This window comes from Asterias amurensis, chromosome 9 (assembly GCF_032118995.1).
Source record: "Asterias amurensis chromosome 9, ASM3211899v1".
NCBI classification, from domain to species: domain Eukaryota; kingdom Metazoa; phylum Echinodermata; class Asteroidea; order Forcipulatida; family Asteriidae; genus Asterias; species Asterias amurensis.
Window position 1 is genome coordinate 4891377 of NC_092656.1, and position 17136 is coordinate 4908512.

The following is a 17136-nucleotide window of genomic DNA, read 5'->3' on the forward strand; positions in this document are numbered from 1 at the left end:
ACTCTTGTAAGTTATATTGGCTTCTCCCCGTTTTTATCTTCAGTTTGCATACTCCTCAAAATGTGTAGTTTGTGATCATAACTGATTCTAACTTGATAAGTTTTACTTTCTCCATGGTTTTACCATGGCGCAATAACTCCATTAATGGTTTTACCAAAGAAAAATCTGCCGCAACTTTTACGATGTAAAATGAATATTACCCAGAGTGCAGTGCGCTTTGTACAATGATGTCAGCATGCAACGTTCAAGATGGCGGAAGAAATAGCCATTGAAAGTACAAACCTGATAAATATTATTGTGAAAACAGCTAAAGATAAAGAGACAATCTCCGTGGAAGCAACAGCCACGATAAAAGAGGTAATAATTAACACTATGTGCTTTTTTAAAGAATAAATTATGTTCATGAAAGTATGTTATTTTACTGGAAAGTTTACCGTTGACACAAATTTTGCCTCTGTTGCCCAAATTACGGACAGTTCAGTAAAGTTACGCAAATTCATTTTATGTTTGCTTACTGCGTTATGATCAGTTGTGTAGCACATTTGTGTATGCATGCAATTTTAGTGACAAACAATCAAATCACATATTGCCAGTCATGCCTGTCTACCTCTGTCTGTCTAGTCTGTTGTTGTGGCCCGGTTGGATGTCAGCAGCCAGGGTGCCTGGTTTTTTGCACAGTCATTCATGATCACCAGGCCTGATAACTTTAAATTAAAAGCTGACAGTTAACTAAGCCAACAACCGATGATGCTGGATAACAACTGATGACACAACATGGTTGTAATGTGATGAAAAAACCTCGTTTTTAAAGATAAATAAAGCCCTAAAATATATGTAAACAGAGTTATAAATATCCAATTTATTTTTCAATCTGTTGAAAAGAGGACAATGTAATGTGCGAAAACTATTTTTTACCTGGAAGTTTTAAAAATCCTAATTTGTCTTTGGTTCGTAATTTTGACAACCAAATGCCATGAGTAACTATTTAAAGTGTTGTTTTTTTGTTATCAACGTGAATCCAATGCAGTAATATGTAAAGAGGGGCACATAACCTGTAGCTTCAAGCCTCAATCACCAAAGTAAAACCAAAGTAAAGTAAAGCTTTAAAGTAACTGGAAAAAAATGGTACTGCCCAGGAGATAAGTTCCAACAAGTCAATAGACAACATGACAGACATACAACCAAAAATCTTTTCTTATAGTATGTTATTCACTACTTTACTTAAAACCGATTTTAATCGGTCATTATTCAGGAAGAAAAAGCAATAGTGAAATTCAGCACATTTTATTTGTAGAAAGTTGTTAACTTGTTTTTGAACAACTTGAGAACTTTAGCTTGGAAGTTGGAGTTTAACAATATATAATATACATGTATTGTCTTTCTTTTTTACAAAAGTTTAAGGAGGAGATCTCAAAGAAGTTCAAGTCACCACCGGAGCAACTCTGCTGTATATTTGCCGGGAAAATTCTTAAAGATGGCGACACCTTAGAAACACACTGTAAGAAGATTTTCTCTCAGTCATCTTTTTTGTTCTTTTCATTGCACTTTTATTAAGATGGGGATAGCGTAATCAGTATTAATACAACTGGTGACCATGAGTTCCCTGTGTGCACAGTTATCAAACAGTAAAAAGCAAACATAGTAAAATACAGAGCAATAAAGACTAGTATAAATAGGGGAAAAAAGGCTCAGTGAACCTTCATCAAGGTGATGCTATGTTGTGTTTAATCAATTCAGCAGGCCTAGGATTCTTTGTGAGGTGATCTTAAAGTAACACGTTGCCTTGGATCGGACGAGTTGGTCTATAAAAAAAGCGTTTTGTATTCGTTTGTTACAAAATGCATATGGTTGGAAAGATGTTTTAAAAGTGTAATACAATGATCCACACAAATTTGCCTCAAAATTGCGTGGTTTTCCATTTACTTTGCGAACTAACATGGTCGGCCATTTATGGGAGGCTGACTCCCATAAATGGCCGACCGTGTTAGTCGACGAGGTAAAAGGAAAACCGTGCAATTTCGAGGCATGTTTGTGTGGATCATTGTATTCTACTTTTACAACATCTTTCTACCCATATGCATTTTATAACAAACGGTTACAAACACTTTTCAAAGACCAACTCGACCGATATAAGGCAACGTGTTCCTTTTAGTGTAAAAACTAGCAACCTTTTAATGTACCTTCTTTGAGAAAGTATTCACATATGTTAATTAGCACACTATCTCATGCCTACATTATGTACATTGACAGAGTAATAATATTACATGTAGCTGTATAAGTTTGTAAAGACCTATACGTGCAAGTTGTACCAGCATAAAATTTTTACACTGCAATTAGACAAGTAAAGCTAGTATACATGTACATGTACATACATTGTACGTACTTTACTGTATGACTTGCAGTAAACGATTTATCTTGTATCTAGCATCCAGCAAAATGCTACGTAAAATTGCTTCTCAAAGAAGTTGCTTCTCAAAAATCAGCATTTGCATCTCAGTGCATTCATTAGCATACAGTGTGTACAAACAAACGTGCAGTCTACATGTAAATGTTTCGCTGTCCGCAATTGCTGGCAGAAATAATTTCCTGGACTTGAGGATCTAAGGAAAATTTAAGGGAATTCCAAACCCAAATGGTTTTAAATAGCAGTCAGGTAGTGGTTACCGTTTTTTTTTTTTTAGGTATTCTTCTTTTTAAGATGTACATTGGGCAACGTTTTGAAGTGAATCATCTCCATTTAAAAAAAAAAAAATGTGTTACTCAAAATTATTATCATCATAAAACCTTAATTGGTGACGAGTAATGGAGAGAGGTTGATGGTATAAAACATTGTGAGAAACCGCTCCCTCTGAAGTGACATAGTTTTCGAGAAAGAAGTAATTTTCCACGAATTTGATTTCGAGACCTCAAGTTTAGAATTTGAGGTCTCGAAATCAAGCATCTGAAAGCATAAAACTACGTGTGACAATGGTGTTTTTTCTTTCATTATTATCTCGCAACTTTGATGACCGATTAAGCTCAAATTTTCACATGTTTGTTATTTTATGCATATGTTGAGATACACCAAGTGAGAAGACTGGTCTTTGACCAGTGTCTTTAAGCTTATTGTACATCAAAACTAGAATTCCAAGCCAATTATAATGGTTGGTTTTCATCGGCCATGTAGCATTTATTTGAGGTACTGTACTCTTTGGCAATTTAATGTTTAGATGTAATAATTCTAAACTTTATTTCATATAATCGGGGCAACATATAGTACCATCCAAGTGAATTATCTCCATTTTTAAAATCTACAGTACATGTTGTAGAATAAATCTAGCCTTCAGGGCAATGTTTAGTTGATGTGTATAATATTTAGAATGTTTACGATTGTTTGATACTTTTTCAGCAATTAAGGATGGGTTGACTGTGCATCTTGTGATACGGTCTGCAAACAAGGTACGTTGCTAAATTTCCTGTGTTTCCAAATTCTTCAATACAATCTCAATAGATTTCTTTCTTCAAGCGTTTTAGAATTGTTTTTTTAGCTTGCACTAATTAAATTTGCATATTCAGGGAGAATGCAATAAATGGAAGTGACAACAACCTCCTGGCAAAATTTTGTTTTTGAATGTAGCTTTCTTAATACAAATTAATGAGATTAATAAATCTTATAAAGTGCCAACTCACGCAAGTGTGTAAACACCTGGGGCCAATTTCATAGAGCTGCTTATATAAAAAATTTGCTTAAGCACGAAAATAGCACGCTTATTTTACACATGTTACTGGCCAAAAATGTCATGTCATATACATTGCTTATGACTAGTATTTAGCTGTTGTTTACTTAGCATAACAATTGAGTGGAGTCTTGGCCGGTAATCTGATTTTACTAAGCAATGTCTATGAAATTGGGCCCTGCAATCAGGGACCCTCCTTTAGCAATCGTGGACCCCATTGTATTCATTTGTGATAGCAACCGTGGACCCATTGTCCCTTTTGCTATAGGTCCCTGGTTTGAATTTGGATACAAACCCCATGCCACTCGAGGTTTTTCACTGTATAAAATTAACAAACAACCCCACCTACAAATCAAACTACACAAAAAAAGGAATCTGGAAAGAAAAGTCTTCTGCACTTTCCGTTCTCAAAATTTAAATAATAGAAGCAATTCAGTTAAAATTCCAGCCCTTAAATTTTGATCTTGAAGGGGCACAGCAATTTTCCTCTGGTAAGGGACACATCAATGAGGGAAAAGGTAAATTTGTATTGGAAGGGTACTACAGCAAAAGCACAGAGCACCATGGCAATTGCTGTGGGTACCGTAAAGCACATGGCACCAAGGCGGGTGATGTGGGTTATTTCAAGGCCTGAAATTCCTTCTTCTTTTTTTGGGGGGCCAGGCACAGGAGCAAGCGGCCAGTGCAGGTACTGCACTCCCACCATCAACAGCCACCAGTACACCTTCAAGCAATGAGCCCACTAGTGGCTCTAACCCAGCTCCCCCAGGTGGCCAGAGTAACCCCTTCCTGTCTGGGCTAGGTGGGTTGAGCGGTCTCAACAATCTTGGGTTTGGCTCGGCTAACTTCATGGAGACTCAGCAACAGATGCAGCAGCAGGTACGAAACTATTTACAATATGTTTCTGGGGCTGATTTCACAAAGATCTAAGATTGATCATAACTGCAAATCAATCGTAGTTGCTATGGAAATGGTGATGTCACAATACGAATTACTATGGTGATACTGAAAAATTGTCGTGCGATGAATTTATTGTATGTGAAATCGGCCCCAGGGTTCCATTTCACAAACCGTCTAGATTGACCTTAAGATTTCCTGACATCTCCCCCGCATCAACTAGCATATCGGGCTAATATTGCTGAATTGCATGCTGATACGCGCACATTTTGGCCGATACACAAAAAAAAAACATTACTTTTTTTCAATTTACCCCCTTCCCCCCCCCCCCCAAAAAAAAAATACAACTTTTTTTTTTAGGAAGTCGAACCTGAAAATATCTTTTTGAAATCTGTTTCTTTCTCCTGAAGACAAAAAGACAACTTATTACATCTGCGGTTCTTTTCAGAACCACAACAACTCAAAGTTATTTCATATTCAGGGTGTTACCGCACTCCTTACAAGATAGGAACAAGATCTTCTTAAACATTGACTCCGGGAAATATGGGATCTGAAAAATAGTATCTATATGTACTTCAAATTGTGAAAGTTTTTTGCCAACCTCAAAACTCCAATAGAAACGACGGACTCTCATCAACTCTTTCGGGGAAAAAGTTGATGGACCCTTTTGCTATCAAAATAACAATTGATTGTCTTTGGAACAGGCATTCCAACCTTATTTAAGTCCAGACATTTTGATGTGGAATTACATACGGAGAGGAGGATTTTAGAGGATTGAGGTCACCTGTAGGCAAAAATGCATATGGAGTAAAAAATTATAATTGAAATCGTTGATTTTGTTATTAATGCAGCTACTGAGCAACCCTGAAATGATGCAACAAGTACTGAACAATCCCCTGATCCAGAACCTAATGCAGAACCCCGAACTGATGAGACAGATGATAATGGGAAATCCAGAGATGCAGAATCTCATTGAGGTAGGGTACCAGACTGTTCTGAATTAGCGGCTGCGGCTGTTGCTAAGGCTGTTTCTAAAGTGAGCCTATGCTTCAATGCATGGTTATAAAGACGCAGTCGTAGCCGCCATAATGTACTTGGCTGCTATGCATACAGGCAAGGTGTCTTTTAAGAATCATTACTGTACACAGTTATTTACCATTCATACCACAGTAGTAAATGGTTTTGAACGATGTATCAACTTATTTTGAAAAAGGTACCAAAAGTGGGAGGGTTACAAACTTCATTTAAACAACAGTTACTCTTAAAGGGTTTTGCTACCTTTTGCAGGTAAATTTGTTGGCAATGTTATGATCCCTACTCACTGTGAATGAAGATGGTAGGAGTTTCAGCTTCATAAGTCGTCTTTTTTTTTGAAAAAAAAGGGAAAATCACGTAACGTTATACATGCTTAAAAATTTGTTCTGAAATTGTTTTACTGGTTCTAAAAATTACAACACCTTAGCAATAAAATTTTTTTTGAAGCTTTCTACCATAAAAATCTTAAAACTGTGTAAGTTTAGTGTAAATGTGTGGAGGTTTGTATTTTGTGTCGTAAAAAAAGTACCCGAACCCTTTAAGTGTGTGCAACAAGTACATGTAACTGTTGACATATTCTGAAGACTGACCTAACAGTTTTTTTTTGTCTTCAGAAAGACTCTGCTAGGGTCGAAACGTCAAGCCATTAACTTTTGTTTGCATTGTCTCCTATACAGCGCAACCCAGAGATCAGTCATGTGTTGAATAATCCAGACTTATTGAGACAGACAATGGACATGGCAAGGAATCCAGCCATGATGCAAGAGATGATGCGCACACAGGACAGAGCACTCAGTAACCTAGAGGTAGGCATACTTAATTTTCTCCCTAAGATTTCTAAAAAATGGGGGGGGGGGGCATTTTGGACCCAAATTTGGGATGTTTGGACAAAGCATGCTGAGTTGAAATGACAGGAGGTCTTCAAAACGTTTTCTACTTGGTGTTTATCTTGTGTGGTTTTGTTAATTACTGTGCAATCTGGAGCATTCTAAATGGTTTTATCTTTGTTGTAAAAAATTAAGTATAAGAAGTTGTGCCTATCAACCGTAATGTGAGATGGCACAATGTCTGTTGCTTATCACTGCTCCAAGCATACCGATCTTATCCAAGTCAAAACACCTTGGTGTTGAGTTACTATAGACTGCAGGCCTGGAATTTCATCTTTAAACATGGTGAAAGGTCGTGGCCATTCTCATTTTGCAAAGGGCATTTTCATTGGGAAAACCTGAAAGTCAATGGGGAACTTTTGAAGGGCACCAAGGCCAAGATCAGGGGCAACGGCCATTGGGCAGTGTGTAATTCCAGGCCTGAGTGTGGAGGATAGTGGAGAAATGTAGAAGATCTCTAAGTACCAAAGATACTAGGAGATAGTTAAAGGGAACTATATGTACCTTCTGTGTAATTATGCATAATTTGTTTTCTTGCCCATAATAGAGTATTCCTGGCGGTTACAATGCCCTAAGGCGTATGTACACTGATATACAAGAGCCCATGTTGAATGCAGCTCAAGAGCAACTCGGTGGAAATCCCTTCGCTGCTTTATTCAACAATCCTGACAATTCAACAGGTAAGCCTCAATAGATCAAAATATAGGAGTCGTTATCCACTGGTTCTATTCAGAACCAACACTACCCAAAAGAGATATTCACATGGTGTTACTGCAAACCTCTCTTTTAGTAAAAGGCAAAAAGGCCTTCTAAATGAGCACTTGTGTTACAGGCGAGTTTGAATTTAAAAAACTAAATCATATCTAGCTTAAAATAGCCCAAATGTACACAGAAAACTAGTACCCGCCAAGATGCAATGTTTTTGCATGGAGCGTTTTCGTGCCAGATTTACTGATATTGCCTTACATGGGGACCAGGTATACGACTTTTATCAGATTCCAACAGTTTGGTTGTTGAGTTAATGAATGGTTTTGTGCACTAGTAGACATCTCATGTTTAGGTTCAGGCACATCGTAGAATTCAGGAGGCAAACAGTTTTAGGGTTGATTTTTTGGGGGCTGGCTGCTAACAACTAACTGAGTGAAATTTGGGTACATGACACAAGAACTATGTTTTAAATTTCACTGTGTAAAATTTAACCTTGTTTGTGACCTAGATGCCCCCTTTTAACCATGCCAAAAAATATGAGAGCATCACACACACCATGATCTCAAACTGTGAACATCTGTTCTAGATCAGTCAGTCTAGAAGTTCTAATGTTTTATCATTACTCTCTTTTCACACCTCAGGCCAGCAGGGGCGTGAGAACACACAACCCCTCCCCAATCCCTGGGCGCCCGCCTCCTCAAGACCTGCCGGAACCCCAACCACAGGGTCCACCACAACCCCAACCTCAACAGGTACCACTCCAGGTGTATCAAATCCAGGTATGTATATATTGTATAGCACTGTCCGACGTCGTAGCTTTGTTTGTGTTATTTAAGAACCTGGAATATCCTGAAAAAGCACCAAATCCCATTTTCCTCCCTAAAAATCGGACACTCTCGATCATATATGGTCAATGTTGCTTGCTGCCAAAAGATGCCCTTAGTCTGCAACTGGAGCTTATTTTAGTCCCATTCTTGGCAATTGACCTTATGCACATGACGTCATTTCATTAGGGCGCCCTCACCTAGAGGTCAAACGGATGTTGTTCATTGGCCAATCCTGTGCGCTGCGCGTACAAATCTGTGCGTTTTGATTGTTTCGTCACTGTTTTACCTCTAAGATGGCAGCTGGATTACGTCATTGCAAAAGGTCTATTCAGCTTCTCCGCTGTGAGTAAGATGCTAACTTCCCAAATGATTACCAATACTTTGAGGTTTACCATTAGCATGGTATTTGTAAATTGAACTGATACGTAAAGTGGTTTCAGTGCAGCGACGTAACTTCCCCAATAACTAGCCAGCCAGAAAACTCTGACTGGTCCACAGGTGTTTTAATTGCCATTTGGCCAGAGGACTACGGTTCCCAACGTAAACATAACTGTTAGAATCACACCTTAAAAATAAATATTTGTTCATTCTGTCTCTCCAGCCAACGGTATTTTCAACACACCCGGCATGCAAAGCATGATGCAGCAGGTGTCCAGCAACCCGCAGTTAGTGCAGAACATGCTTCAGGCACCTTACATGCAATCCATGTTGCAATCTATGGCTCGCAATCCAGAAATGGCAGAACAGGTGGGTAATAATACTTATTCATAAATACCTAAGACAGTTTATCCATTCTGATTGGTCGAGAAGGCATCACGAGGGGTTGTTTGAATGGATGATATAACACCAGTAAAAAGTGTTGAAACATGGGCGTGACACGCGAGCTTGCACCTGTGCATATAAGACAGTTTCTTCATTCCTATTGGTCGAGAGCAACAGCCGGGACAGTTGTGCCACATCATTCGATACGCGCGACGCGCACAGCATCTCCTTATAATGAGTTGTTTACCAGCAGGGCCTTACCATTTCATAGCTGGAGGGTGTTGTGTAAAAAAGAAATCATTGAACAATTAAAAATTTTGCATTTATTTTACTTTTTGACCTAAAAGTGTTTATGTTTTTTGACCGGAAAGGTATTTATGAGTGGGAACCAAAGTGTGTTGAATCGGTTTTCAACTAGTGGTTTAAACCTGCCAAGGCCTGGTTCTTGATAATTTACCTCGACTTCGTCTCGGTAAAATTATCAAGAACCAAGCCTCGGCGGGTTTAAACCACTAGTTGAAAACCTCTTCACCACACATTGATTCCCTTAATAATAATCAGGTTTTAAACTTCGCTCTTGAAGGGGCTCAGCCTTTTTCTCTCTGGTAAGGGGTACTTCTATAAGGAAAAAAGGGAAGTTGGCATTGGAGCTTTGCAGAGCAAAAGCACAGGGCACCACGGCAATTGCTGTTGGTGCTGTGAGTTGTTTCGTGGCCTGTATAATAATGGAAATTTATCAGAAAGACACTCCTGGTACATGACAGGATTGTCCCTTTGGATATTGATTTGGTTCGCTTTTGGGCAATCCCTAGGTTTCTGTTTGCTTTTTCTGTTTGGTTTGTTATGTCTCTCATTGTTTTCCTAATGTTTTTAAATCCTACATTTTCTGTTATTGTTGCTGTATGTTTTTGATGTTTTTAAGCCTGAAAGAATAAATATTTAAAAAAAATTAATAAATAAATAAAGCCAAGCCAAGCTGGAGAGAGTGTCTAGTAGTCTGAGGTTCAATGGAAGAGCATTCCAAAGAGATGTTCCATATGAAAAATCATCTTTCAAAACATTTTTTAAGCACAAAAATAATTGAACACACCAACTAAACAAAAAAACTCTTTGTTGTGAACAGGCCTTGAGAGCAAGTCCGATGTATGCTGGAAATCCTGAGTTACTGCGACAGATGACCACAATGCTACCGAATTTCCTTCAACAGGTATTTCTTTCAACCTTTAAATAAAATTAAAATCTAAAATCTAAAATAACAACTTCAGGAACTTGTTTCATAGCACTGCTAACTGCAGAGTTCTGTGCTAGCAGCCCGCAGAATCTTTCTTTTTGCAAGATGTTGTAAGTGCAGAGTTCTGTGGTAAGCAGTGCCAAGAAGTAAGACCCTGGGTAAGCATGATATTTTTGTGCTAAGCTACTATAAAATTGGGCCCAGGTGTCACATTTTGAGTCTGATACCGCTGTTAGTTTCCACACTGAGTTTTCACACGATTATAGCAACCATACGTGTTCTTCTCTTATATTAAAACATATGGCAGTGTGGCTATTTTTGTTGTGGTAAATTGTGGTGTATATCAGAACATGTTAATCAATATGGGTTTTTTATTTGTGTGTTATAGATGGAGAATCCTGAGGTGCGCAATGTAATGACCAATCCAAGGGCCATTCAAGCCATCATGCAGATACAACAAGGCATGCAGGAACTGCAGTCTGTGGCACCAGGCATTGTACCAGGGTAGGTCTGTCTCTAAATTAGTGGCTGTGGCTACCTCTACAGCTCTGGCTGTGGCTGCGGCTGTTGCTAAGGGTTTTACTTAGGGCGTCCCATAGATGCTGTAATCATGTGACAACCGAGCTGCAGCAGAAGCCATAACCACTACCTCTGAAAAAATAGTTTCACTATTCGTCTTTTCAAACTTTTTTGTCTTAGGGAAAATAGAATTTGTATCGCTTACCTGGTTATGAAAAAAAATAGCAGTAAAATGTGTGGGTGTATTTATTTGTTTTTAGATTTAGTTACGATCTTGTTGCAGCAGTGACATAATTATTTATTGAAGAACATGCTAAGAGCGTCTTTTTAGGCAAGTTTGTGTGCATTTTGTCAGCAAAAAATAGTGGAATAATTCATGTTTTGAGGTATGATGGACACAATACTATGACACTATTAGGTTTGGGTGAATTTGTCTGTATACACCCAAACCAAGCAGTGCACTCCTATTGTGGCCACCATACCTCAAAAAAGGCTAATAGAGACAACTTTATGGAGTTATTTTTGCTCATATCTGTTGTAGTTATTTGAAGAGATACTTAATTTTTGTTTTTCACCCTGTACAGACTGAGTGGTGGACTCGGCGCTGGCGGTGTAGGTGCACCTGGCGCAACCACCCCCACGCCCCAAGGAACCACACCCACCGCAGCTCCGACAGACTCAACGAGTAGCACCACTACTACAACGGCTACGGCCAGCACCACGCCCCCTAGCACCACACCCAGCACCACCTCATCGACGACTACTACCCCATCCCAAGGCCCAATGGGAGCACTGGACAGTAACCAGTGGAGTCAGATCATGACGCAGATGCTGGCTAATTTAGGAGGTGGTGGAACCACGCCACAGGGATCCATGGCAGCGCAGGTGAGGACAGAGTTTGATGATTTGCTAGGTTTGAAATCTAAAAGATTACTCTTCGTACTATGTATTGGACACTAGAGGATGGGAACATGTCCTTTCACCTCTGTGGACCCCGGCTCGAATCCCACCTCAGACCAGAGCTTTACATGTGGATTGGGTTTATAAATAAATAAATAAATAAATAAATAAACAGAAATCTGTGTTGGGCAGCACAATGTATTTTGCTCAGAGTGCTAGGCGAAATTTTCTAGTTCTTGGCAGGCCCGCCCGGCACTACCCACCATTGCTACAACACTGTACACACGGATACCGCAAATCAAATATACACCTTAAGTTTACTGTGTCTTTATTCTGTTCCTATGCAGCAGCCTCCAGAGGTACGTTTCCGCCTACAGCTTGAGCAGCTTTCCAACATGGGCTTCGTCGACAGGGCTCGGAATATACAAGCGCTGATTTCAACTGGTGGAGATGTTAATGCAGCCATTGAACGTCTACTGGGATCCTGATTGATAGCATATAGTGTATTAAAGCCAGTGGTCAAAGCCAGGTGACTTTGGCCTTTGACCTTGGTATTGACCTTAACCTGGAGTGACCTTCAAGAGAAGTCGGAGCAAGATCTTGATGTAAGCAAGTTCAGGGCTTGACTAAAGTTCTTTCAAATATATAAACACAAAGGTGATTACACTTGTATTACACTTGTATTACACTTGTATTACACTTGTATTACACTTGTATTACACTTGTATTACACTTGTATTACACTTGTATTACACTTGTATTACACTTGTATTACACTTGTATTTGACTTGTATTACACTTGTATTACACTTGTATTACACTTGTATTACACTTGTACTACACTTGTATTACATGACCAAGAAATCATTTACTGGATAATTTGTATTGATTGACGATGTTGAGGTATGTTACTAAACAAATTAGCACTTCCACTAAGCAATTTGAGAAAGTAGTTATACTAATTCTCGCTTATCGGTCTGTGCGGTCAGAGTCATGCGATAAGAATTATCCCTGAGGTCATAAAGGTCAATTCTGGATAAAGGTCAATACCAAAGGTCAAATGATTGTAACATAATATAAGTGAACGCCTTGTTGGCTTGCATTTTCAAAAAACAATTACCTGCAAGTGTGTGGGATCACTTGTTTTATGGGGCAATAGATCTTATCTTTAAAAATTCTATAATAAATCATTCTTACCGAGGAAAACGGAAAATGTGGAAAGTATGTATACATGCACCAAACGTCACCAATGGACAGTGAGCTCATTGCAGCCATCTTGGTCATACTCCTGATAGCCTCTGATTACAAATACATGGAAGTCTCTTAAGGGACCAGGCGTTTTTTTCCTGAAGTAGTGGCTATGGCTACAACTGTTGCTAATGGTGTTGCTATAGGACATGTTATACATGAAAATGCGAAGATCACGACGTAGCCAGAGCCATGGCCGCCATTTCGGACACAGCCTTGCATTGAAGTGTATATGAGAAATACAAGATGGTCGCACTGTGGTCAAGATCTATTGTGTGTCGTGATAAAACCTCGCTCAAATTATTACCTTTTTGAAAGCGTATTGTAAAGCTTCATGTACATGTGTAAGAGAGTGCTAATACAAAAAGTTTAAAATGTTAATGTATGTATCTATTGAAACATGTATTAAGTTATGCCTTGCATAGTTAATTAAGTTCACACGTATGCAAGTGCATCCGTGACACCAATCCGTAGTTTGTACAACGTACACCATACTCGTGAATCACACATTGGCAAGTTTTGGGTTGATTGTGTAAAGTAGGGGAAAATTACGAGATCGGTATTATTTAATTTTAAGTACGTTTTACATAACGCTCTTCAAAAATATATTTCAACTGTTAATCAAAATGGGTTTCTGTAACTTGTATTAGTGTAGGTTTTAGTGTATTAGGGTAGAGTAGTTGTAAACTGTAACCACTTCACATAATACGGACTGAATACAAGTTTTTATTTTCAATGGTTGATCATGAAATGGTTTATATACAAATGGATCTTCCCCCTTTGTAATTTGACAGCAATATTCTGTCCTTATGGCCCACAGAATTAGGCAATTTATAGGGTCCTGTGAATTTGGGCTATGGGCCCAATTTCATAAAGCCTGTAAGCACAAAAACCTGCTAAGCAAAGAAAAGTATTGCTGAACAGAAACAGGTTACCAGCCAAAATTACATTAAGTTTACATTGTTGTGACTGGTGCCCTACTCAATTTTTGCTTAGCAGAGAAATTTGTCAAGCAGTATTTTCTGCTAAACAGCTATATGAAATTGGGCTCTGATCAAGGGGTATCGATATAGGCAGCAATTGATACAGAAGCAATTACTGTCATACAGTCACAAGTCTTAAAGTGGCTGTGTCGTCATGATCAAAGTAAGCCTGTGGCTGTAAGAGAGAAAGAGAGCACCCTCGTGCAGTCTCTGGGTAAAAGTTCATAATCCCATGTTGAGCCTGCTTTGATCACGATGACAAAGCCCCTTTATGATAAAGGGGCATGGCATTTTTCACGGGTAAAGAGCATTTGATAAGAGTCCTAAAACTTTGAATTTGATGAAAGTTATTCTGTAAAAATACTTCAAGGTGAGTTGAAAGCTTTACGCTTCAAAATCACTTGACTTTAAATAAGTGTTAACCATTGGTTATTACCAGATATGACATAACAAATTATTGTATCTTTAAGAAAGAATAGATGATTATCAATTGATCTAATAACAAACTTGAGACATGATTCTTTCAATGGGATTTCGTGGCTGAGTGGTCTAGGGTGGTGGACTAAAGTCCTCTAACTTACAGACATGGGTTCAAATCCTGGCCTGGTCACTTGTCTCCCTTGAGCAAGGCTCTCTATCATAATTTCTTCGCTCCACCCACTAGTACAAATGGGTATAAACCAGATATGAACATCGCCCTGATGAGCCATATTGGCTTGGGACAGACTTTACTTTACTTACACAGGCTCAGTTTATGTCCTATCTGATGTTATGTACTCTTTCCCTAGTTTTATGTGATTTTGCTAGTTTTACCGTCTGTTGTTCGCACTAAGTTGTTATTGTGATGCAATGCAATGAACATTATTGGTCTGATGGTCTACAAGTGCAAATTTTTGTAATCATTGTTTTTTTCTGGGGCGAGGAAGGGGGTTGAAATTAAAATAATCTTAAGAACTTATCAAAAATTGCATAGTCGTCTGCGTTGTATTTTATAAATTCTCTGCTCATATAATCATAATGTGTTATACTTCTCTCTGCTTAGTCGTACCTGGGTTTGTGTTTTTTCTGGAAACTTGCACAAAAACGCTTGATTGTGTTTGCTTTTCAGCACCAAAAAATAAATGGATACCTGCGAAGGCTGAGATAGTCTATGCGCATGATAAGTAGCAACTTGTTGGCCCATTGGTTGCTAGTGCTGCAAACTTAGACCTCAAGAGTGGGCCCAATCAACAGGGATATTATTCTGTAGTGCAAGGTGGTTTGATTGTATAAAAAAAAACAATAAATTGCCCATGATAAACTTGTAAGAAATGCTCTTATTACAATGCCGTTTCTAAATGCCCTGCAATGCATTCTCAGATTTTAAAATCTTAAAATTTTAAAATCTTAATCAGTCATTTGATTTCAATCATGACTTTGAAATTCAAAATCATAATTGGATACTCGCAGCCTACTGTTGTGTGAGATACTCCAAGTCGAGCATGAAAATAGTTCATATATGAAGTATATAGATTGGTATAAGCTACTACCAAAACTTGTGAAAAACATGTTGTCTTTGCTCTTGTACAATTTGGGTAACTGCAACAATTGCTCTTATGTAGCCTTAATATTTCCTTTTGCCCTCTTATGATTGTGTAGGCTCTAATACAACTTAGTGAACTCCAAATCAAACGGATTGATTTTACCTTTCTTTTTTCTGTAAAATATGGCTGACAAAAACACAATATGCATCGTCATAAATCAAACCGTGTTTTACCTTGTGGCATAGAATACTTGGTGATCAGTCTATCAAGCTGAGATGGGGAGAATAATGTTAATATCCAAACGTTTGTTGTGTGACTTCACTTAGATATAATGTAAAAACAAATAAATGGTAACAATAAAAAAGCAAGAAGTAGTGTACTTGTCATTTTTCTAAAATATCAATGCTTTTAAAAATATTGAATCTTACATGAGTTTTCACTAAATGTTTGCTGATTTGTCATTTCATGTTTACTGATTTGTTAGAACTTTGTCATTCTACCATGTTCCCTTTATGCACGACTGACATAGATTGTCTTAATACTTAAAAGGCCCAGACTATTATCAATCCATTTTGTTTCCATCCCCTATTCAAAACAAAGCATCTAAACCAAAACCTGAGTTGCATGGTGCCATTTGAGTAAGCAAATGTTCTGTGATAGCAATACTCATTTTCTGCACTTGTGTATTGTTGCATCAAAATATCTGCTTACTAAAATGGCGTACAGTGCATGCTTCACATTTCTGCCGAAGTGGTACGTCTTGGGCCTGTGGCGCTATTATACAATTTCTTTTTCCAAAGTGAGACTAACTGTAGCCTGTCACCCTTTGCATATAACATCACAGGCCCCAAAACAGCGCCCTCGTTGAGGTCAATGAATACCATTGGCTGAAACTTTTGCTTATAATAGCTCATACATTTGGCACCTCTCTATTGTTTGACCCAAGCGGTGGCAGCCATTGCAAGGTGTATTTTGCTTCTGCCTATGGAAACACAGAATGTAGTGGTAGCACTTAAAAGCTAACTAATTACAAAAAAAACAGCATGAGCTTACTTACCTAGCAACAACTACGATGTCATAGCTGTTGCTACGAAACCTCATCAGAAGTTGTTGCTACGAAACCTCATCAGTAGTTGTTGCTACGAAACCTCATGCAGTTTTTTTATGGTAGTTAGTCAGTCAGTCTACCTTCCTTGTTTTTTACGAATCAGACAAATGCAGCTATTTTTGCTCTTTGAAAACATGACAACTGGAAAGGATATTTCTTCCTGAACCAAATGAAGTTTAATCTTGTGCGATACAATCTTTCTCCAGGATTAGGATTAATTTAAGTTTGTTATAACAAGGGTGCTGTGTCACTGGAAGTCAGGAAGGCAAATATATCACCACTTATTAATTAATAGTCTCTCATAGTTTCTTGGTTTTAAAAGTTGATTTGTGAGGCACAAATTGTGAGGCACAAACTAAAAAGTAAACAAGACAAATGAAACTTAAAAGTTTGAGACTATCGCAAACTTTCCATTAGGTCTGCAGCCTGCGATGCACACAGTTGTTGGTAATACCTAGAGAATATGAATGTTTTCGCACTTTATTTAAACTAAATTGTAAAATGGTAATAAAAATGTGTTCAGTGCTCACTACATAGGTCAACTTGAATTTATTTAAATAAAATGGCTGTCATAAACAAAAATACATACAGGTATTATTTTTGTAGAGATTTGGTGTGTTTTATTTGAATAGAGTTCTATTTATCACACAAAAAAGGGAGTTATGATTTGTTCCGTTTTGTAAAGTGTATTTTTTTATTGTGTAGTTTTATGTTCAAAGTAAAGACACTTTACCAGAGAATAAAGTATTATTTGAAGGCACATTCCTCTGGTGATAAAAAAGTAGATTTGGT

General features: G+C 38.1%; 1 protein-coding gene across 2 annotated transcripts; it reads left to right on the forward strand.

The window, feature by feature from the left end:
* The first annotated feature begins 219 nt into the window (after positions 1-219).
* LOC139941603 (ubiquilin-1-like) lies at positions 220-16876 on the forward strand. Of its 2 annotated transcripts, none has more exons than XM_071938177.1 (13): positions 220-357; positions 1396-1498; positions 3389-3438; positions 4380-4595; positions 5465-5590; positions 6326-6454; positions 7083-7215; positions 7885-8022; positions 8672-8817; positions 9956-10039; positions 10452-10567; positions 11167-11467; positions 11830-16876. In XM_071938177.1, exons 1-13 carry the CDS (start codon positions 250-252, stop codon positions 11968-11970), a joined length of 1791 nt encoding a protein of 596 aa, XP_071794278.1. In that variant the 5' UTR covers positions 220-249; the 3' UTR covers positions 11971-16876. The 2 variants fall into 2 exon arrangements, with proteins under 2 accessions (XP_071794278.1, XP_071794279.1); XM_071938178.1 differs by having other exon boundaries at positions 11833-16876.
* The last annotated feature ends 260 nt before the right edge of the window (positions 16877-17136 follow it).